Source organism: Centroberyx affinis, unplaced genomic scaffold (genome assembly GCF_046629955.1).
Source record: "Centroberyx affinis isolate AG114_WGS23_722 - 3 ecotype Tasmania unplaced genomic scaffold, CSIRO-AGI_Caff_v1 ptg001878l_1, whole genome shotgun sequence".
In the NCBI taxonomy this organism is placed as follows: Eukaryota; Metazoa; Chordata; class Actinopteri; order Beryciformes; family Berycidae; genus Centroberyx; species Centroberyx affinis.
This window is the reverse complement of record NW_027280251.1, coordinates 102208-126104: the sequence shown is the minus strand read 5'-3', so window position 1 is coordinate 126104 and position 23897 is coordinate 102208. Positions and strand designations below refer to the sequence as shown.

The following is a 23897-nucleotide window of genomic DNA, read 5'->3' as shown; positions in this document are numbered from 1 at the left end:
CTATTAGAGGAAATACGGTAATAGGACTACTTTCTTGGAATGTGCTCTTGTGGCCTAGCATCTGTAAATGCAACGCTAACTGGTAATCCTTGAGATCCTCATTTTTTCAATATATCATTGTCAAAATAATTGTGATACCTTGGTATAAGTACTGTAGACAAATGAGACCATGGTGGAGACAATTGGTAGCCTCTATCTCTCATAAATGGTATTGTTAGTGCTAAGTGTTAAACTGAAGACTACATTTCCCATAAACCCTGTTGCTTCCTGCCCCCCCTCCCCCTCCCTGAAGAGTTTAAACGTGTTGAACGGTTGATTTCTCCACTGGTCTTTCTCTCCTTCCACCATCCGCCACTGCCAGACACTCAGAAAGCTTTAGCCCCCATTTGGAAGAACAGCGCCCTCTTCCTGTTTTGTGCCATAAAGCAATCCAACACAGCAGACCTGACTTGTTGGCACACATTGTAAAATACAGTGCAGAGGGCAGTAGAGGCTGCCAAGCTTTTCAGTGGCGGTCCTGTTTGTTTATGGTCATTACACTAATGTCTCCAAATGAATGTGGAAATAACTTATGGATGTTAAAATGCTACAGATAGCACTTTCAAACACCATAATGCTGAATGCCACGTATTCACTGAGGGACGCTGAGGCTGACATCTTCCCGTGGCTGCAGGTCTATATCGAGGTTTATTCCGGTGCTTGGGGGGTGGGGCGGGGGTGGGGTGGGGGGGAGCCACGTGAGCGAGGCACCGGGGCGATCGATGTCATGCTTGTTGTCCTCATTATCCTCAACCAAGGCAAGTTTCAGACAAGGCTCCAGGAGGAGGAGGAGGAGGAGGAGAGGAGGGGGTGTGTAGCGTGTGTGTGCCGTGCATGCATGAGTTGGTGTGTCTGCGTCATGAGACCTGCCTCTATGTACGTGAGTGTGTGAGTGTGTGTGTGTGTGTGTGTGTGTGTGTGTGTGTGTGTATGCATGCAATCTCTGGTGCATTTTTTTTTTTTTTTTTTTTTTTGGAGTTGAAAGCGACTCTGCTGGTTCCAAGCTCCAGCAGCAGCTCCCCGGTCTTTCACACCGCCACCGTTTCCTTTAACACACGCTCCCACCCGGCTGGCGAACCCCCGGCGCTCCGACCCCGCCACTGACACGCCGACCGACAGCGTTAATAAAGTGGCTCATAATTTATGCATCGCTCGCGGTGGCGGCGGCGGTCCCCGTGCCGTCCGTGACACCTCCCGCTATCGCCGTGATAAATGCGATTAAAGGGAAAAATCCAACCCTCTTCCGCCGTTGGATCTCATCGGCCTGTGATGATGTTCGACACATTCCAGGAGTTATTTTGTGATGGAGTGCGCCCAGACTCCACCTGGCTCCTCTGCTGCTATTTCAGTTAGTGATTTTCTCTGTGAGTTTTCCCAGCCGACAAAAATTGTGGTCCAACTGTAACTTAATCCATACATGTTAGTAATCTATACTGACTGATGTGCAGTGCAACTGTTGTAGCCTATTGGGAATACGTGATATACTGTATGTGCTTATGTGTATGTTAATGTGTGCAATGGAATGGAATGGAATGGCAGCAACTTTTTTATGGTCCAAGACAAATTTCTCTATAAATAAATCTAAATCTAAATCTAAACCTAAACCTAAACCTAAACCTAAATCTAAACCTAAACCTAAGCCTAAATCTAAATCTAAGCCTAAATCTAAATCTAAATCTAAATCTAAATCTAAACCTAAATCTAAATCTAAATCTAAATCTTAATCTAAATCTAAGCCTAAATCTAAATCTAAACCTAAACCTAAACCTAAATCTAAATCTAAGCCTAAATCTAAATCTAAATCTAAGCCTAAATCTAAATCTAAGCCTAAACCTAAACCTAAATCTAAATCTAAATCTAAATCTAAACCTAAATCTAAATCTAAATCTAAGCCTAAATCTAAATCTAAGCCTAAACCTAAACCTAAATCTAAATCTAAATCTAAATCTAAACCTAAATCTAAATCTAAATCTAAGCCTAAATCTAAATCTAAGCCTAAACCTAAACCTAAACCTAAATCTAAGCCTAAATCTAAATCTAAACCTAAAACTAAATCTAAATCTAAATCTAAGCCTAAATCTAAATCTAAATCTAAATCTAAATCTAAATCTAAATCTACTGCCACAGTGAGATTGAAAACCATCATATTGTGAAGTTTGCAGATGATTCACAGTGAGCCTGCGGAAGGAGGATGAAAAGTCTCATGGTCCTGTCATAGATTATTTTTCTAAATGGTGTCAAGAAGCCTTTTTGGAAAAGAAATGTGACAAAGACCAAGGATATGTGTATATTGATTTTAGACGTCATCACTCCAATCCTGTCAACACTAAGATTAATGGTCAGGATGTAGAAATCGTTGAGTCATACAAGTACCTGGGCACTATAATTGATAATAAGCCAATTATAGGTAAGTTATAAGTCTGAGGAAGCTGGCGAGGTTTGGTGTTGATAGGTCCCTGATGACTTTGTTTTACAGATCCTTTATTGAGTCCATTTTTCTTTTTTCTTTTATCTGTTGGTAAGCTTCTCTCAATCTTAAACAGAAACATGCATTAACTGTGGTGATCAAGGTCTGTAGCAGTATCACAGGTACTCAGCAGAAAGGTCTGTCTGATTTATATAACAAACAGTTGTTAAAGAAAGCAGAATCCATCTTGTCTGACAGCACCCACCCCCCTGCACCTAGAGTTTCACACCTTGCCTTCGGTTCCCGCTTCAAATACCCACTAGCCAAATCCAACAGATACAAACACTCTTTCATACCCTCAGCCAATTCACTGCTAAACGCCAATAGTAAAAGGTAATATCAGTGCGACCACCCAACCACGCTTGGTAAATACTGCTTTAAGTTTAGTAGTACTAAAACATAGAGTACTTATGAACTTAGTGTTTTTACTTCTCTTTTTGATATTGTGTGATATTGTGTGTGTATTGTGATATTGTGTGTTATTATTGTTTTTACTGCTGCACAACCAATTGCCACTCTGGGGACAAATAAAGTTCTACTTGACTTGACTTGAAATCTAAATCTAAACCTAAACCTAAACCTAAATCTAAATCTAAATCTAAATCTAAATCTAAATCTAAGCCTAAATCTAAACCTAAATCTAAATTTAAATCTGAATCTAAATCTAAATCTAAATCTAAGCCTAAGCCTAAATTTAAATCTAAATCTAAACCTAAGCCTAAATCTAAATCTAAATCTAAATCTAAATCTAAATCTAAACCTAAGCCTAAACCTAAACCTAAATCTAAATCTAAATCTAAATCTCAATCTAAGCCTAAATCTAAATCTAAATCTAAACCTAAGCCTAAATCTAAATCTCAATCTAAGCCTAAATCTAAATCTAAATCTAAGCCTAAATCTAAACCTAAGCCTAAATCTAAACCTAAGCCTAAATCTCAATCTAAATCTAAATCTAAATCTAAATCTAAACCTAAGCCTAAACCTAAATCTAAATCTCACTCTCAATCTCAATCTAAACCTAAATCTAAATCTAAATCTAAACCTAAGCCTAAATCTAAATCTCAATCTAAGCCTAAATCTAAATCTAAATCTAAGCCTAAATCTAAATCTAAATCTAAGCCTAAATCTAAATGTAAATCTAAACCTATACTCTTTCCTCATATTTCCTACCTATACAGTCTACTTAACATAACATTTTATTGTTTATATAGCAAACGTTTATAGAACCCCACAATTCTTTACACTGCATTTTATTGCTTTATTGTTTGAACCTTTTACAGTTTTTATTGCTTATTTTATATGCTATTTGTGAGTCTATATTCGATTTTATTTTCCCCCGCTGTGTCCTACAGTATTACCGATGCTGCCGCAATGACCCAATTTCCCAACTGGGATCAATAAAGTCTCATCTTATCTTTATTTTTCCTGTGTTACTGCAACGTAGACGTGGATTTAATAACAGTGCGGTGCTGCTGTAGTGTAACTGAACATGAAAAAGTCATACTTCTCAGCCGGATAGAGACTGATTTGACTCTCTGGGATAATGGCTGACAAAATGAATCCCGGCAAGCATTCTGACGTTGAGCAGATGTTGATACGACAGCCTGCGCCGACGTTGAAAATCCATATAAATACAGCTCCAAAATGAAAGTGTAGTCTTCCATGTCGGCTGCTTGAATCGTTATATGAAATCCGGGCCTGACTATCTTTCTGATATATCAGTTCAAAGCAGTTTCCAAAAGCTGTTTTAATATGATTTTTTTTTTTTTTTTTTTTTTTACCGTGCCGTAATATCTTTTTGAGAAAATTTTGCGCTCGGCTTGCTGGGATAGGTTTTATTTGGCTGTGGTGATTGCTTGAGGTGTTTCCATTCTTCTTCTTCGAGTTTGTTTTCCTCAATTCTGGCAATGCGATTGTACTAATTATCAAAAAGTAAGATTAGACCACATATTAGGCCTTTTGAAAGAGGAAAAAAAGCGTAAAAAGCTTTACATATTTAGCCTCAACCAGGGGCCCGTCTCACAAAGCGAGATTAGTGGATTAGCACGCTAACTTTGGGCTTCACCCTGGGTCTTCAGTCTAACAAGGGTGGCTCACTTTTAAGCGGGGTACATCGCCACGGTAACGGCTGCACACTCCGAGAAGTCAGTGCATGAAGTTAAATATTCAGTTCCAACCGCATTGTGGTACCACAGCACTTTGGTGGAGACGGGTGGAGTTTTTAAAGTCAGCGTAGTTTCACTCACTCCGATCTTGCACACACACACACACACACACACACACACCCTCCACACACACACACACACACACACACCCTGAGGATTGCTTTGAGTGATCGGTCCTATAGATTGCAGCTATATTCCCATCACCGTCAGCCCTGGGGAACGTAAGGCCGCCTTTGTGAATAGAAAATCTTTCCGGAGCCTTGGTGTGCAGGCGTTGGATAAGGTGTTCATATTTTGGTATCGATTCACCGTATAACTCATCTGTACATTACATGCGGGGACACATGCAGTCTGGATGCTGGGGTGACAGAGCCAGCTCATAGTCACCTTTGTGAGACCAGTTAGCCAGCGTAGACCATAGTTGTATAAATCACTCATAGTGGAATCTGAAAAGGATTATTTATAATCTAAATCCTACATGATGTGCAATCCTTCCACTTAAACTCTGAAAGTACTCAATGAAGAAAGAGCTTTGGCATTGTGTCTCAACTCTGTGGAGGTGCATTTGCATATGTGTGTGTATGTGTGTGTGTGTGTGTTCTTGTATTTCTATGTTTTTTGAGGACCAAATGTCCTCGCAAGGATAGAAAGATGTCGAAAATCCTCCAAAGTGAACACGTTTTACTTTATTTAATTGTTGTTTTTTAGGATTAGGACTTAGGTTTAGAGTTAATGAATGAGTGTAGTCAATGAAAGTCTTCACAAGTATAATACAAATAGAGAGAGGGAGAAAGAGAGGGGGAGAGAGAGAGAGAGAGAGAAGGAGAAGGATAACAACCCTCAATGGAGATTAGCCTATAAGTGGAAAAAGAGTGACAGAAGAAAGACAAATAACTACAGACTACTGCTACAGACTTACAGTGTAATTGGTGGCCACGGTCACCGGTTGCCCATCTTCTGTATAGTGGGTCTCTGTGAAGTCTGGACCTAAGAGCTCCCTGGGAAAAGAAAAGGGGGAGGAGGGGGGGGGGGGAAGACATGGAGGTGGAGGGTTAAGATTTGATAAAACGTAACTTTAATTCTCCACCAGAGAAAAACAGTTCTGTGATTTCCTGATTAGTGAAAGTGTGCGTAATGGTGGAACCGTGTCATGAAATCAGAGCTAATTTTAATTTATTTACTTTGCAACTTTTCTGTTTACTCTCAACTCTCCTGTGGAGCCACAAACAGCTTTTTTTGGAGATATTTTGACAAACCCCATTTGGACTCATTGTTAGCAGCAAGAGGCAAACAAAGTTCGCTGTTTCAACCGACTGCTGACTCTGGAGTCAAATATTCTCTGTGGATCCAGGTACTACAGGTGTGGAAGAGATTAATTATATATACATCCAAAATCACCAAACTTATCCTTTAAATACAGCAGCAGCACAGCACACAGAAGCAGAGAACAGAGCCAGAAAATCAGACATCTTCCGTTTTCCAATTCACACAGACAAAAGGTAAAAATGAGTGTCAGAGTGCAGCATCTGTTAAAGCTCAAAACCTGTTTTTCATTTGAATTTGATTTAAAGTATGAAAAACTACAAGTTATAACATTTTTTGAGGGTGTGCACAATAATAGTAGAGCTTAATATCAAGATATATTAAATATATGACAAGTTAGAAGATTATGAGAAGATTAATAAAGCAAAACACTTTCGCAAAATGAGAATCATATTCACATTAGCAGGCGATACATGTGTACAGAAAGAATCTAGGCGTGCAGATGTGTGTTGGAACACAAAGGATCTCAACGTGGGGTCCGGGGACCACGGGGGGTCCTTGAGGGGGTTCCAGGGGGTCCTCAGCAAACTGATGAATTGTTAAACTTCACCATTATTTCATTTGCAAGAAATTAACACAATTAGAGAATGTAGAAGAATGACTGTTTTGATCAAAGTTTCACTGTTATCTCTCTGCCTACAATACAGACAGTCATGGAATTCTGGACAAAATCATACTGAACAATACAAATATTCGAAAATCTGATCAAATGGGGGACTAACTTAGGGGTCCTTGATATGAAAAAGGTTGAGAATCACAGTTGTAAAACACTATTGACCTTATTCAGTTTACCAGTGTAGATAACATACAGCAGTGGTTCTCAACGTGCGATCCGGGGACCACCGGGGGTCCTTGAGGGGGTTCCAGGGGGTCCCCAGCCAACTGATGAATTGTTAAACTTCGCCATTATTTCATTTACAAGAAGTTAACACAATTAGAGAATGTAGAAGATCATAGTCGATCAGAGTTTCTCTGTTATCTCTCTACCTACAATACTGATAGTCATGGAATTCTGGACAAAATCATATCTAACAATACAAATATTCTCAGATTTGGGTCCGAGAGACAGATCCTTGATATGAAAAAGGTTGAGAATCACTGTTGTAAAAGACTATTGACCTTATTCAATTTACTAGTGTAGATAACATACAGAACCTACAGATTTGTATATGTGCATAACTAGCTGTTCACCTTATCAAAACTCCAGATGGAGGAATCATAAGTACAGTTGCCAGTGTGCAACTGATCAGACAACATACAACTTCCAAAAAAAAAAACCCTGTTTCCTCTACATGTCAAACGCTTTGTGTTTCACCATTAGCATGCAAACCCACAGCAGTGATAACGAACGGCTTGATGTTTGATTGGCTCAGTCTTACGCTCTACTTGTCTACTGGATCTGAGCTCAGATGAAAGCCAGACGAAGCTTCACTGATATTCATAACGTCTTTCTCTGCTCGCGCCTCCTTTTGATGAGCGACCCCTCTATCGCGTCTCTGCCGTCGCCGAGTCTGATTGGGGAAAAAAAAAAAAAAAAAGCATAATCTCCTCAATTAAATGTTGGCTCAGCGGGAGTTCTGGAGTTCTTTCATCCGGATGGAGTCGGGCATTGATAACGTAGCGAGAGCGGAAGCAGGGAGAAAATGATCCGAGGTGCCTCTGACGCGATCTTATCGAGTCCGACGCATATCTGACGCCCGCTTATCTCCGATCGCGGCCGCCAAACTTTTCCTTATCGCCGCAAATTTCGTGGACAACTTTTCGCCAAAACCTGCTCACGACTGAAAGACAGCGGAAGATTGCAGGAGAGAAAAAAAAAAAAAAAAAAAAGGGCGAGAGTTTTTATTGTTCGATGACTCCTCAAAAGGTCAACCCGTACAATAAAGATGCATTGGATCCATTTTAGCCTGCGGGGAGGAAATAGGTGACATTTGTCATGTCTGGGGACAAAGGGACTCGGTTTGTCAAATGCCAGGACGTCCCCGGACGAACGCCTCGGCGTCCGGTGGGATCGGGACGTCTGGCCCTTGTTCCGCCTGTGCGTGAGGCGGAAATCACCGGGGCGAAAGAGCCTCTCTTGGGCGGTAGAAACGGGACACACGGGGGGGGGGGGGGGGACGGTACGTGAAAAGATGAGCCCAATCTTCATTCGGTCCCGGGGGCCCTATTGTATTATTCATCGAGGGGGATCGTAATGGAACATAATCCGGCTTTCTCACCCCTTTTTTACTGCAGACAATTTGCTCCGCCATAAAAAAAAAAAAGATTGTCTTACGTGGCAGTCCTCTTAAGTTAATTCGATTGAAGCTGGTAGACGGACTCCGGCGTGTGGAATTCGACTCCGTCTTATCCGGACAGTATTTACATAGGCTTTTTTTTTTCTTATCAAAGGGAGGGGAAAAAAAAAAATGCTGATTGCTTTCCATGGCGTGTCACCCACTCTCAAGCCTCGAGCAGAGTGAAGAGATAAAAAAAAAAACGGTGTCAAATATCACCCGCGGTTTTAGTGGAGGGATTGGCGTACCTCCAAGCTCCGAGAACATTGGATGAAATGTTGACCTACAATGATATATGATACGTGACCTTTGAGCTGGCCTAGAGCGGCACAGCAGAGCATTTCTAATCGGGTTTCGAGACGTTGATAGTGAATGAATTTGCTTCCTGCGTTGCACTCGAGATTTAGATGAGATTTGGTCAGCCGGCTCGCTGTGGAGGAAGCTTCTGACATTTCCGGGGGAAGGCAGTTTGTCTGAAATCTTAGGGCCAAAACAACTGGTTTTTTGGTGGACAGTGAGATGGAGAGAGAAAATTGAAGTGCCAAAGATGTTTTATATTGATGGTGGTTTTGTACTCGATGTTGTCGCATCGGAATGATGATGTGACATAAGACAAATGACGGAAGAGGATCGGGGTCACATGTGAAAAATGGGTTTGAGCTCTGAGTTTAAAGTCAGAATTCTGAGATTAAAGGAACACTTTGCCATTTTTTAACCTTATCGCCATATATTGGTCCTCACTAATACACCAGTCTCCAAGACACAGAGCAAGTAGACAGACAATGGTGCCATCTCATAGCATAGCATTAGTGAGGACCAATATACGGAGATATGGTTAAAAAATGCCGAAGTGTTCTTTTAAAGTCAGAACTCAGAATTCGGAGATTAAAGTCAGAATTTAAAGTCAGACTTCTGAGAATAAAGTCAGAACTCAGAATTCTGACTTTAAAGGAATAGTTCACCCAAAAATGAAAATTCTGTCATCAGCTACTCACCCTCATGCCAAATGAAACACAGGTGAAATGTGTTAGTCCATATAACACACAGGGAGGCTGCCAGCCTTCTCCAAAACAACTGAAGTCAATGGGGACCTGTTCTTTAGAGCTCCAAAACAAAAACAGCCAAACAATCACACTGTGAATAGAAAGACCTATACACCATTATTTGTTGCAAATCAATCAGCTGTAGTTCAGATTTGCACTAAATGATGGTGTAAATATACTGTAGGTCTTTGTGGAACTCTGAAGAACTGGTCCCCACTGACTTCAGTTGTTTTGGAGAAGGCTGCTATGGAGTTGTGCTGGCAGCCTCCCTGTGTGTTATATGGACAAACTTCACCTGTGTTTCAACTGGCATGAGGGGGAGGAGATGATGACAGGATTTTCATTTTTGGGTGAACTATTCCTTTAAACAAAAAAAAAACTCAAGTCAACAAGATCTCAAATGCTGCTACTCAAAAAAAAATCACCAATATGGAATAAAAGTGCATTATCACTTCCAGAAAATATGATGATTTAAACGCTACAAACCCATTAATTGGAACATGTGGAGATAAAGGAGACTAAAAAAAGTGTTTTTGGCGAGGATCAAAGGAACGAGGAACCTCACATTATTCTTGAGGTAAACTCTCCGTGGTTTCATCCTCATCCTCCAGACGGCCCCGTGAGGACAAACTGTGCCACACGCTGCGCGAAAACACTGGCGTCCGCTCATTAAAAAAAAAAAAAAAAAAAGAGCCGGTGGATGTGGAACGACTCATCTGCAGCCGTGATATTGAATAATCACACAAACACACTCTTTCGCCTTTTTTTTTTTTTCTTTCTTTTTTTCTCTCTCTCCCTCGGAACGTCGAGCTGCAAAAAAAAGCAACACGGGCAGCCGGGGTCAAACCGCCGCGCAGATTCTGAGAATAAAAGTAATGGCCTTGTTTGTTTTTTTTTCGAGGCGGGGGGGGGGGGGGGGGGGGGGAGTGGGAAGGCGCACCGAGCTCTGGTGCACCGATATAATTCGCTCTAATGAGCCGGCCGAGCGGGTGAAAGGCTGGACCCGGCGATGTGTGTGTGTGTGTGTGTGTGTGAGGATGTGAGCGTGTGTTTATAGCTGTGATCTTTTTTCTCCTTTGGTTTCTGCTGGGTAGCCGAGCCATATCAAGGACGGAGGTCGCTGTCGGAGGTGAGGGAAAACTAGGGGAAGGAGGTTGCTTCCGAGATCTCATGCTGGATCTTTGAATGGACGGACTCGATAGAGACAAGTGCTGCTGCAAAAAAAATGGAGGCAACATGTTGCTCGTGTGGGACGACCGTCATTGACAGTGACCGGAGGTGAACTGTTCACCTCATGACCGATCTCTGAACCCGTCGTCTATCGGTCTGACGAGGATTAGACTCTGGGGGACGAAGGTGAGGTTTGTGTGTTGTTGACGGTTGCTTCGGGTTTGTCTTCTCGCAGGCATCTGTGGTGTCCCGCCCTTCCTGTTGGTTTCACTTGATTCTGTGAGAGGTTTCGTTGTCTTACACCAGTCATGAGGCAATCTCTGAGCCCAGCGTCTATCGGTCTGACGACGACTTGAGAAGTGAGAATGGAGTCGGAGTTGATTGACGACGTCTCATATGCAGCTATCTGTTTATAGAGATTAGCCGAAATGTCGTCCGGACCTAAAACACCTACAAAAAGTATCGATGTTTGTGTATTGTGTGGAGAAACATTCGACTCTCGCGTCTCAAGTTGCTAATCGGACCGTAAACAATGGCCAGTGCACGGAAGAGGAAGTCTTGGCCCGGATGTCCGCTGGCTACACCGGAAACCCTGAAATATTGGCCGATAGACGCAGGCAACAAAATCTCTCACAGAATCAAGTGAAACCCACAGGAAGGGTGGGACACCACAGATCCTGCGAGGAGACAAACCCGAAGCAACCGTCAACAACACACAAACCTCACCTTTGTCCTGTTCTGAACTTTGACACAAACACGCTTTCTTCAGTCACCAATTACTAAGAGCACGAAAGCGGTGTTTTCGCTGTCAGCACACAAACGCATCGCATGGAAATGACTAATAGGTAATGACAGAAATATTCTGCTGTCTGAGAATGACTTATTCAAGAGACAAGCCCGAGGGCCGCCTGGACTAATAGGAAAACAAGGAACGGCAAAGCCGGTGAATGGCTCCGTTAAAGCAATACGACAAAGTCTTCATTATTTTACTGGGGTCAGGTGAATGGGACGGTCACATGCTGAATATTAAATAAGACCTTGAAGTGTAGAGGCTCTCAAAGGAAGCCTTAAAGGAGAACACAGTCGTATTGGCTTTAGCTTTAGCTCTAGAATATACAAAAATATACATATACGTATATATACCAATTGAAAAGATAAAGTATAACCTGAGGGGAAAATGAGTGGGGGTGGTTTTCTAACATTCCACGACATCCACAGTCCACAACATAATACTCATATACAACATAATACTCCTTTTATATTCAAGCAAGTATTGAATCCAACTCTAATGTGTAGGTCAGACATGTTTGTTTTATAGTGATTGTTGTTACTTTTCTCTTTCCTGTACTGTTTTTATTTATTTATTTTTCTTTGTATAGGTACATACTCTGAAAGAATTAGTGGTCGGACCTGATGGGGAGGGAGGGTTGGGCTGATCTGGCATTTATTTGACTGTATTTTTGTACTTTCTTGCTTCTTTCAGCCCAGGGGCTGCTATGTTACAAAACCAATAAAGATATTGTTAAAAAAAAATATATATATATATATATACATATCGAGGGCTTGGAGCAAAGGGGCGTAAGTGCGTTATAGTAGATTTTACAGGAGAGCCAAAACAAATTTTGATCAGACTTGGATCAGCTGCCGTTACCACATACTAAGCACAATATTTTAACTTTTTGTGTTATCAGATTGAGCATTACTATAAAAACAATACTGCTACAGTTTAAGTTGAATTATATTTGTTAACTTTTTTAAAACTGGCAAAAGAGTGAAATACGCCTTTTTGGCACAAACATTGTCCCAATACAGCCATGCAGAACATGGGCGTATGGAAGTAAACAATTGTAAAACACATTCATTTTAATACAAATCTAGCAATTACACTTCAATCAACACTGAAATATAAAACAAGATCAGAATGAATATCTTTATCTTGAAGTAAGGCTCAGCAACTTTCACCAAGGCCTTTAAAATTGTAGGAACATGGAACATATCAGATTGATTGATAAATTTTTTCTGTTAACAACTTTTAACAAACCTTTTTAATAAACCTCTGTAGACATAAGAAATGACTTTTGATTCTAAACTACTACTTTTTTTTTTTTTGCTAGTATAATACATCTTTGTATGTGTCCCAGGACACATCACTTATTGATGTGTCCTGGGACACATTCACAGACCTGTAAAACTCCTCATAACACTGAGGGAGAACTTCAGCTACCAGCAGTCTGACTATCAGAGCTCATCTTGACCAGTTCACACTCCTAACATTATAAAATAACATTTTGAATCTATAGCCCTAAGTATTTCATGGTAATATTAACATATTTACATCCATCTAATATTGACCTAGAATATTAATTAGGATATGAATAGGATACTAAAGATGATGTGATCATGCTGCCATGCTAGAATTACTTACGTCAGCATGCATTTTGAGCTGACCTAAGTTCTGTTAGAGTCCTCTACCCACAATGCTGTTCAGTGTCAAAAGTGGGGTTTTGCTTGGTGTCAAAAGGGCGTAAGTGCAGTTACGCCCTTTTGGCAGCAAACAAAACCCTACTTTTACTGTTACGGCTTTCAGTTTTTGGTTAATTAAAACTTATGGGTCATGATTTCAGTTGTGTCCTTTTGGCAGTGAAAAGATCTCACTGAGACCTTTTAATTGATATATAATACTCGCCAAATACTCGCCAAAATCGCACTTACGCCCCTTTGGCTCCAAGCCCTCGATATATGAAACGAGAGAGAGAGGACTTCATTTTGCTCTCTACGCCTCCATAGAATGAACTGTAAAGGGTGGAAAACGAAGGAGAGTGTGACTTTGATAGTATCCATGGTGATATCCTGGGGATCAGGCTACACTTTCTGGTCTGGCGCTGATAACGCTGCCATGACACACAGGCGGCTGCGGCTGACCTGGATGCAAAACGTTCCGATAAACACCATGCGAGTCACCGCCGATGACATCAGAGATCCCAGCCTCCGGGCTAGAGCTGCTTATCACCGGGCTGTCAGGTGAAAACCTTTTATCTCCACGCTATCGACTTTTCAGCAACAGAAGAAAAACAGCCTTGTTTTTCCAGCTTGACGATCATGCGTCTGAGTTTATCCGGCGGGGTTTTGAAAGGCTTTCATTGTAGAATCTTCTCAGCCGCGTAACCCTTCAAGTGAAGTTGAAAGATGAAAATTGGAGTTATGTTTTGACATAACAACGGCGCTAGTGTATGCTCACAAACACTATCTCTCTGTGACTATCCTTGGATATTAATAGTTTAACAGGACTTTAAAAAAAATCAATGGTATCACCCATTTAGCCCTTAAGAGGAGGTTGCGCTTTTATCACTGTCAAGACTTTTTTAATTCACTTCAACTTCCCTTCAGACACAAATTCCCTCAGCCCAAAGAATAAAAAAAAGTGCACATTTGATTTGATAAAGTACATTAAAATTAAGGTTTCCTTAAGAACTCTTTTGGAAGGACAAGGGGGGTCATAAAGACTTGGCACAGGAAGCCATGGTGCCAACGGACCGTGAAACGTTGCTGCCGAGGCATTAAAAACAAAAGTAAGAATTGAAAGCTGAGGGGAGTTGTTCCCTCCTCTAGCCTCCAACCAGCTGCCATCTGAGCCAGTTTGTCTTAGAACAACATCTCCAGTATCTCAGTGTGGTGAAGAGAGGAACCTCATTTCTCTGAAACACGCGTGCTGCTACACCACTTCAGTTAAGGTGTGAAACTATCTCAGCGAGGATGTGGTTTTTTTCGCTGAGGCTTTCGAGAACTGGTTTTTACTAAAACAACCTTGAGCTGTTGCAAAAATCCCGGAGTGCACACCTTTTGACCGCATTACAGATCAACCGTTTTGTTTATCTGCTGTCAAGACTACATTAGGGGGAAATGTAACACGTAATGACGACTGATTAAAAGATAGAAGATTTCTTGAACATACTGCCATTTCATGAAAGCAATAAGCCACTGTAGGCTTCAACTTCAACTTCAACTTTATTGTCCCCGAGGGGAAATTTGTCTTGCAGCCAGGTAAAACATAGAACACAGAGACATAGGCACACGGACTCAGATACAAAAAACATGATAAAATACATGAATACATCAAGTGACAACAGGAAACCTAGAGTATGTTTAGTCATCGCTAAAACCATCATCGGCCCCCAGTAGTTAATTGGGAAACTAATCATCAGCTGGGTCATCATGAGCATTTAACAGTTTGGAGGCCTGAGAAATAAAAGAATTATTCAACCTGTTAGACCTGGCCTTTGGTAGTCTAAATCTCCGTCCGGAGTAGAGCTGCAATGATTAATCAATTAATCGATTAGTTGTCAACTATTAAATTAATCGCCAACTATTTTGATAATCGATTAATCGGTTTGAGTAATTTTTTAAGAAAAATAAGTCAAAATTCTCTGATTCCAGCTTCTTAAATGTGAATATTTCCTGGTTTCTTTACTCCTCTATGACAGTAAACTGAATATCTTTGGGTTGTGGACAAAATTTGGGTTGTGGACAAAACAAGACATTTGAGGACGTCATCTTGGGCTTTGGGAAACACTGATCCACATTTTTCACCATTTTCTGACATTTTATAGACCAAACAACTAATTGATTAATCGAGAAAATAATCGACAGATTAATCGACAATTAAAATAATTGTTAGTTGCAGCCCTACTGGCCACTTTAACTATATGTTGCAACCTGTTCTTGTCACCTGTTGAGAGATTACCAAACCAAGTAATAATAGAGAAGGTGATGACTGACTCTACCATGGAGCTGTAGAAGAGCGGCATGAGTTTAGTACACACACCAAACCAATTAAGCTCCTGGAGGAAGTGCAGTCGTTGCTGGGCTTTTTTTTTTTACAAATTGCCCCTTGTTATCAATTCTAGTACCCAGGTATTTGTAACACTGAACCTGTTCAGTGGTCTGACCCTTAATGACTGTCTGAATGAGCGTGTATAGGGCTTTCTTCTAAAGTCTACACACATATGTAGGCGATTTTAGAACATTTAAGAGGGTTTTTAGGTCTAAGGCATGTCATGGCTTATCGCTTCAGTAAGTCACACTTGCATGTTTGCAACAATTAAAGCGAGGCATTTGAAGCATACCTTAGCACCGCTCCCTGTGTTGCAAAAAATAATTGGCCCTCTTTTTCTTAGTATTTCTCATGAGCGGTGTTGTGAGCAGTCATGATGGCTGTTGAATCTGCGGGGCCAGGGTACTGCATTAAAATCTTTTTATGTGGCTTCAGCGCACTACAAACAGAATACGCACAACGTTAACCACGAAATTGCTTTGAAATCCCCTATAGTAAAGTGTCAATTAGGTAGTAATTGCACAAACAAACAAAAAAAAAAACTCACTTTCCTCAAGGCCAATCAATACCGGCACGACACAAAAGATTTATTAGCGGGTAGAATGTGTCGGAGCCTGGCATGATTTGTTTTCAAAGGCCACCTTTACAGCGGCAATATTCCCGAAAAAAAAAAAAAAAATATCCCATCAAGAGCGCATTGTTGCGGCTGTCACTCAATGTCTCCGGTGAGTCAGCTGACCTTGTACACACCCGGGACCTCCTTTTTTTTTTCTTCTCTCCTGATGGAAACACATCCTTGGCTTCACCAGCTGAGCCGTGTTTTACAGATGGGGAGTGAGGTCGTCGGACTGGGGGGGGAGGGAGGGGGGGTGGGGGGGGAGGTCATGGAGAATGTGGTCACGCTGTCTCCAGGCCTTTCTGTTTGTATCCTTCAGAGGAGGATTTTTGTATTTTTTTCCCCCTCTCTCTCTCTCTCTCTCTCTCCATTTTGGAATTGATCCGGCACTTTTCTTGCACGTCTGCGGTCTCAGTGCAACATTTGAGTCATGATGATGAAGGCTGACTGGGATTTTTATGGTTTGCTTTGGAGCTGCGCAGATTACAGTTGCAGGGGAAGAGAGAGAGTGCTGTGTTGAACCGGGTTTGGGCCTTTAGGGTTTTTGTGGGGAGGGGAGAGTTAAAGCAGTGGTGTTCAAAATGGTTTTGTAGGGACTCATATTTTCCAAATATGTTTCTTTTTTTTTCTTGTAACCCCAAAAGTGATTTTGCAGGCTATCAGGTAGAGCCATCACACAGAAAGAGTATATTATTAAGCCGACCTCACAGTGCAGGGCCTTCTGGCAACACTGACATAGTGGTAAATAAAAAGGAGGGTAAACTAAGGCAAACAGCAATATTAACAAAAATCTATTATATATTCAGAAAAGCAGTCATTTATGCTTTGTTTTTCCTATCCTCATATGGGAATTTGATACTTCTTACTATGATGCATACGATTAAGCAGTGGTGGAAAGTAACTAAGTGCATTTACTCAAGTACTGTACTTAAGTACAGTTTTGAGGTACTTGTACTTTACTTGTGTATTTCCATTTTATGCTACTTTGTACTTATACTCCACTACATTTTAGAGGGAAATATTGTACTTTTTACTCCATTACATTTATTTCACAGCTATAGTTACTAGTTACTTTTCAGATCAATATTTTATATTTAAAACATTTGATCATCTTTATAAAATAACTATAAAATAGCATTGTTATAGATTAGACTACCCAAAAGTATAGCTAAATTGTTAAGATTAGCTTCACGTTGACAACTTTAAAATGCTGCTTACATGTACATGTATGTCAATAAATCAGTATTAATATTCCAATAATTTATGAAAAATATAACTCTCTAAATGGGGACAGTTTTGCTGCCAATACTTATGTACTTTTACTTAAGTAAGATTTTAAATGCAGGACTTTTACTTGTAATGGAGTATCTTTACATTGTTGTATTGCTACTTTTACTGAAGTAAAAGATCTCAGTACTTCTTCCACCACTGCTATTAATTTAGCCTGAAAAGTGGTGAACTCCACTCTGCAAATAGGAAAGGGGTAAAGCTGAGGCGTGTGATGTAGCCTCTCTCTCTCTCACACACACACACACACACACACACACACACACACACACACACTGAAAACCATACGCTGCAAAGCATACATGCAAATGAGAGGAAACCGACTGCACGTCCTAATGTAGCCCTTTCTGCTCTGCTGTGGAAACAGCGTATTCATGGGCCAGCTGAAACAACACAATAAGCCATAGAGCACGGCCAGCTGTTAGCTATGTCTACACATGAACTACTGCCAAGAGCTGGCAGAGAGACGCAGACAGAGCGGGGGGGGGGAGAGAGAGAGGGGGAGAGAGAGAGAGAGAGAGAGGGACTGACCCACTGCCCTACTGACAGGAAAACACGTAGAACACACACACACACACACCTCCCTTCTCTTTCCTCACACACTCTCCCAGAGGTTAAGCATTACCATCTGCGGTCAATCATCTCAGACTTATTTTTTTTTTATCCATTTTCTAGCCCCTTCCCTTCTTCTGTTTACCTCACACACACACACACCCAGACCAAACCAGTTCTGGTGACCATGAACACACAGGACTTCTTCAGTCCCCCCCCCTACCCCCCCCACCCCCACCCCACCCCACCAACACCCCAGGGAGCGTTCACAACACCAGCAGCGTCGGAATGGGCTGATAAACATCTGAGACGGAAGGGGGGGGAGGAGGGGAGGGGGGGGGGGAGCGGTTGCCCTCTGTTTGCACCTCTCCTGTTTACACCGTCGAGGAGAAAAAAGCCATAACCGTCCCCATAACAGGCACAACACTCTGCATGCATAATCATCATATAATGCATCATATCAACATATTCCATGCTTTTAAACCAAAAAAAAAAAAAAACACAAAGAAAAAAAAAAACTCAGAATGACCTAAATTAAATTAAACCCCGACAATAAATCGTGTTTTGCTTAATGGGGCCGAAAGGAAATGTTATGCAAACATCCTTATCAAGAGACGTTCGCACAAGAAAAATGAGCCGACGCTTAACGAGGCCAAAAGAGAGAAGAAAAAAAAAAGATTTGTGCATCTCCGACTTGGGCCGTATAGTGGGAAGACGTGAAAACGCGGGAGGGCCGGGAGAGGACATTTATCATGCTGGGGGGGGGGGAGAAGCTGGAACAGAGGTGATAAGGCGACAGACAAATGCCAGTGGACGCTTCCCGGTCAAAAAAACGCCGCTAGCCGGGCTTTTGTGCCGATGCGGCGGCGAACGGGGAACGTTTTTTTTTCCCCGGTAATTACAGGGTTTGCTGTTTGGGAGTCAGAGGTGGAGTTAAGAGAAGTTAATGGCCTCTGGAAAATATCTGCTGCAGTTAATGCAATTATCTCTCCCCCCCCACCACACACACACACACACACACACACACACACACACACACACTCCCCCCCCCCCGGTCCACTCAGAGACATCTGGAAGAACTGAAGCAGCATCTGGGGGCGCGACGAGGGGCCGCAGGTCCAGACTACAGCAGACAACCTCACTCAGTCAAGGAAACACATGACCGCTATGCTGGAAGAGGAGAGTTTCAGAGAGATTTCAAGTATGCATGAATAGGTTTATTAGTACTAGTAGTAGTAGTAGTAGTAATAGTACTAGTAGTAGTAATAGTAGTAATAGTAGTAGTATTAGTAGTAGTAATAGTAGTAGTAATAGTAGTAATAGTAGTAATATTAGTAGTAGTACTAGTAGTAGTAGTAGTAGTAATAGTAGTAATAGTGGTAGTAGTAGTAGTAGTAGTAATAGTAGTAGTAATAGTAGTAGTAGTAGTAATAGTAGTAGTAGTAGTAGTAGAAGTAGTTATAGTAGTAATAGTAGTAGTAGTAATAGTAGTAGTAGTAGTAGTAGTAATAGTAGTAGTAATAGCAGTAGTAGTAATAGTAGTAATAGTAGTAGTAGTAGTAGTAGTAATAGTAATAGTAGTAGTAGTAGTAGTAGTAGTAGTAATAGTAGTAGTAGTAGTAGTAATAGTAGTAGTAGTAACAGTAGTAGTAGTAGTAGTAGTAGTAGTAGTAATAGTAGTAATAGTGGTAGTAGTAGTAGTAGTAGTAGTAGTAATAGTAGTAGTAATAGTAGTAGTAGTAGTAATAGTAGTAATAGTGGTAGTAGCAGTAATAGTAGTAGTAGTAGTAGTAGTAATAGTAGTAGTGGTAGTAATACTAGTAGTATTAGTAATAATAGTAGTAGTAGTGATAGTAGTAGTAGTAGCAGTAGTAGTAGAAGTAGTAGAAGTAATAGTAGTAATATTAGTAGCAGTATTCTCCTGGGTTTCAGTGGAGAGTTTTAGTGTCCCATGATGGTCTAATGCTGTTTCAGAGGCTTCTCCACCCTGACAAGAATAACATTCTGGGGGAAAAACCGAATACTTTTGCAATTTTCTTGGCATGAAAATGGTTAAATTCATAGATGTTGCTTATCGGCACAAAATATTGGCTATCAGTAGTTTCAATCAGTCAGTATCATACATCAGTATCATAATAACCTTCATAAACCCATATCTGTCAAACCCTACGAATTACACTCCATAGCTTCCTGGAAATTGAGCCAGCCAAGCTGTCGACACCTCAGTCAGATCAGATGAATCCTTCCTCGCTGCTTCTTGCTGAAAACGTTTTTTTTTTAACTTGTGAGAAAACCTCAAAAACATCTCCAACACAGTTTTGACTTTACTAACCCCTGAACCTTTCCCACGTGTCTCGTTTCCCCTCAGAGGCTACAGTCACCGCAATGTCAAACACTCAAGAAAACAACACAAAACACACTCTCGGCTAAGGACGACCTTCACAGCTGACCTCAACCTGACGGCGCGCCGCGGCTCCTCAGCCAGGACAACCGGCAGCCTCCATGTTCGCCACACCGGCTCTAATTGGCCCCAATGCCTGTTCATGGCCCGTCACCCATCGGTGAAGTGTGCCGCCATCTCCCTGAGCTCCTGTCACAGATGAAGGTTAATGGCTTGTGCTGAACGCGGTGAAGACAAGGGGTAATGATATCTTAGGGCGACTTCGGGTTTTCCGAAAGTTAAATGTGGGACTTCTTAAAGACCGAATTTCACCAGTTTCACCTGTGAGAAAAGCAGTAGAAGTATGCCTCTGCAGCCATGGCAGATTTCTCACTAGAAAAATAAAGTGCTGAGAAGAAGAGACATTTTTAAGACTTTGGAAACCATGTTTGAGTCAAACGCTATTTTTGCTGGAGTAGATTGGGCTAGCAAAACAGTTTTGGCAAACAGCTGAGGAATTTAAGTTTGGGCAATGCTAACAGAGTGGGGAGTCATTCCTATGTTCCCAGGGTCCTATGTTCCCCAGATTTATATGGCACATAATGGGAACATGACAAAGGGTCCTATGTTCCCAGGGTCCTATGTTCCCAGGGTCCTATGTTCCCAAGGTCCTATGTTACCAGGGTCCTATGTTCCCCAGCTCTATACAGCACATAATGGGAACCTGAAAAAGATGTTCCCAGCTCTGTATTCGCTTAATATGGTTAGTTTTAGGGTTAGGGTTAGGCTTTAGGGTTTAGGGTTAGGTTAGGGTTTAGGGTTAGGGTTAAACATAGGACCCTGGGAACATAGGACCCTGGGAACATAGATACATTCCCGTAGAGTGGTTCTATTCTTTTCGACTATTGAAAACAAGTTTTAACAAAGTTAATTTGAGAATCATATATTGACGTAAATATTCTATACTTAGGGACTTTAATACTAAGAAGGCCAATGGATTTTAGGAGTCTAAGAGAAGGCCAAATATCCATCAACTGACAATAACTAGCATTTCCTTGCATGATTTAGAAAATGTAACATTTTGTACAGAAGCTAAGTCGAGTAAAAGTCAAGGAGGCACATTTTGACAAGTTGAAATATTTTGATTCTAAAATTCTAATTCACCCGTTAATTGACTGCGGTTTAGCTTTACCATTGTTAAGACCTTTTCAGCCCTTGAATTCAATTGAAAACACTTTCTAAGGACCCCGCAGACGGCCTGTTTTCCACAGTTCTGCACCTGAATAAAAAAAAACCCTGAATAAAAAAAAACCCCTTACTTTTCTGACGGTTTAATATTTGAATGTTTGAGGCCATGTTTAAGGTGTGTGCAAGTGCGGTTTGCCCCGGCTATCAGTCAACCCTGACGTTAGGGCGTGGAGGGAAATGAGAGATGACAACAAAGCGCTGCGGAGTCTTGGTCTCTGTCTTATTCGCTCAGTTTAGAAGGTCATATTTTGACAGATGAGGCTACGGCGTCTTTGGGGATATGAACACTATGGTGAACGACGGGATACACGCATCAAATGTCAGTGTGAGCGTGTGTGTGTGTGTGTGTGTGTGTGCTTGTGCTTGTGTCGTTGCGGGAATGTGTGTGTTAGATGTGTAACGTCTCAGGACTTCCTCAACACATGCCAAACAGGAAGAGCTCTGCAGTGTCTGTAGGGTATACGGGTCTGGTTTGCCTAGGCTCACATCACTCAAACACTACCACCTGTTCTCTTTGACTCACTCGCTTTCTACATTCACTTTACCTTCTCCATATTCTGGTCCGTATTACTTCACCTATACAGGACAAACCTCCACCTGGCCCGCGGAATCGGCTTCGTCTTAAAAAAGGTTTACGCCGGTTTTCCTCCGGGACGCTCTTAACTCCCCGGACCGGCCCTGTCCGTCTTTTCCCACACTCCGCCTGGCCTTTTTTGAAGGACAATTCATTTCCCGGGGCGGCCTCTGCGTCACCCTCCTCCTCCTCCTCCACTCTCTCCCTCGCCCCCTTCATCCCTTCATCCCGCCAAGTGAAGCGGCAACCAAATCGGAGTGGTTTTTCTCGGGATTTCCTTTCTTTTTTTTCTTTTCTTTTTTTTTTTTTCGGGCAACGCGAAAGGAGTTGCCAGCCTCTCCGTCGCGAGCCGACATCCTGAGCTGGATTAGAGCAGATTAACAGAACAAAGCTCGTTATTGATTTTAATCGCTATTAAAGTGGAGATGCTGCGGGGGCTACAGCCAAGTTCAAACAAACTAGTTCCTCGGGAAGATCGATCGGGCGCTCGGATAATAAAAAGTGTTTTATTAGGGCGCTTCAAAACCCCCCTGTTCCCTCTAAACTTCTCTTTCCCGAAGTCAGACTCTCAGAGGACTGCAGTCCTAATTAACACCTTGTCAGATCCGCCGCCCGGAGTACCAGCGGTGGGTTTAGCTGAACTAGACATATTTACAAGGGTCCGCCTCATCGTTATGTGCAATGGATGGCATGTACTTCCCATTTGCATACGGCTATACATATCCTCGCCGGACGGGGGAATGTAATCAAGGCTTTCATTAACATAAATTGAGAGCTTACACTTCATCTCGCCTAACCCACAAACAGAAAATTTGCAATTAAAATTAAATGTGGTCTTTAAATGCAATGCCAACATAACTGTTAACGGAGCTGTGTGTGCGAGACACACTGAGGCGAGGAGATAAAGCTGCTGAGCGGCAGAAGCGAAGAAACTAATTGAATGATATGGGCAATTGTTTTGATGATATTAATGTTTAATATTTGATGATTACCCTGTTGGCACCTCTTTAATAATGTACTTTTTTTTTTTGCACGACTCCTTTTCCTTTGCTTGTACAAGCTCGAGAAACACAGAACACAGAAATCCATCCTTGTAAATAACGCCGCCTATCGCTCTTTTCGGCTCATTAAATCAGCGGGAGGGCTGACAACTCGAGCGACCTTTGACCCCCTTGTGAGGGTCGGGGTCGTTGTGGTCAAACTTCGTTAACAGTGTTGTCAGACGGGCCCCGAGGCTCTCCAGACACCAGGCAAATAAACATACTGATGGCTGACTCGTCCGAGAGGAATTGCCAGCACATCCCTATACTTACGTCAGCTGGCATTCCTGGATCAAACCCCCCCCCCCCCCCCCCCAAAACTATTCTCAGGATCTTGTCTGAGTCAACTACCCCGCCCCCCTCTTTCCCTTTCCCATCCCCGACTCATTCTCATTCCATCCCTCTCTCCCTCTTCCCTTCCCCCCTGGTCCTTCTTCACTTCTCATTAAGGTTAGAACAAAATATATATCGGCTATCAGCTGGTCAATGATGGTTCCTCCCTGATCAAAGCTACATATAACTATTTATTAATTAAATTGTTCAATGCGTTTTGTTTGTAAAGTGTATTAACCCAGTGATTCTCAACCTTTTTCATATCAAAGACCCCTAATTTAGTCCACATTAGGGCCACGGACCTCCCATTTGATGGGATATTGCCTCTCGGATCCAAATATGAGAATATTTTTATCATTAGATATGATTTTGTCCAGAATTCCCTGATTATCTGTATTGTAGGTAGAGAGATAACAGAGAAACTATGATCAAAACAGTCATTCTTCTACATTCTCTAATTGTGTTAAGTTCTTGTAAATGAAATAATGCTGAAGTTTAACAATTAATCAATTTGCCGGGGGCCCCCTGGAACCCCCTCAAGGACCTCTGGTGG

General features: G+C 41.8%; 1 protein-coding gene across 1 annotated transcript in view; it reads right to left on the bottom strand.

Moving 5' to 3' along the window:
• LOC139653119 (disintegrin and metalloproteinase domain-containing protein 33-like) overlaps positions 1 to 23897 on the bottom strand; it is a gene marked incomplete at its 3' end in the record, with an annotated part of 96815 nt that overhangs the window by 5176 nt on the left and 67742 nt on the right. The window contains exon 5 of the mRNA XM_071530071.1: positions 5591 to 5669. Within this exon, the coding sequence (XP_071386172.1) occupies positions 5591 to 5669 (79 nt within the window). The remainder of the gene's footprint in view (positions 1 to 5590; positions 5670 to 23897) is intronic.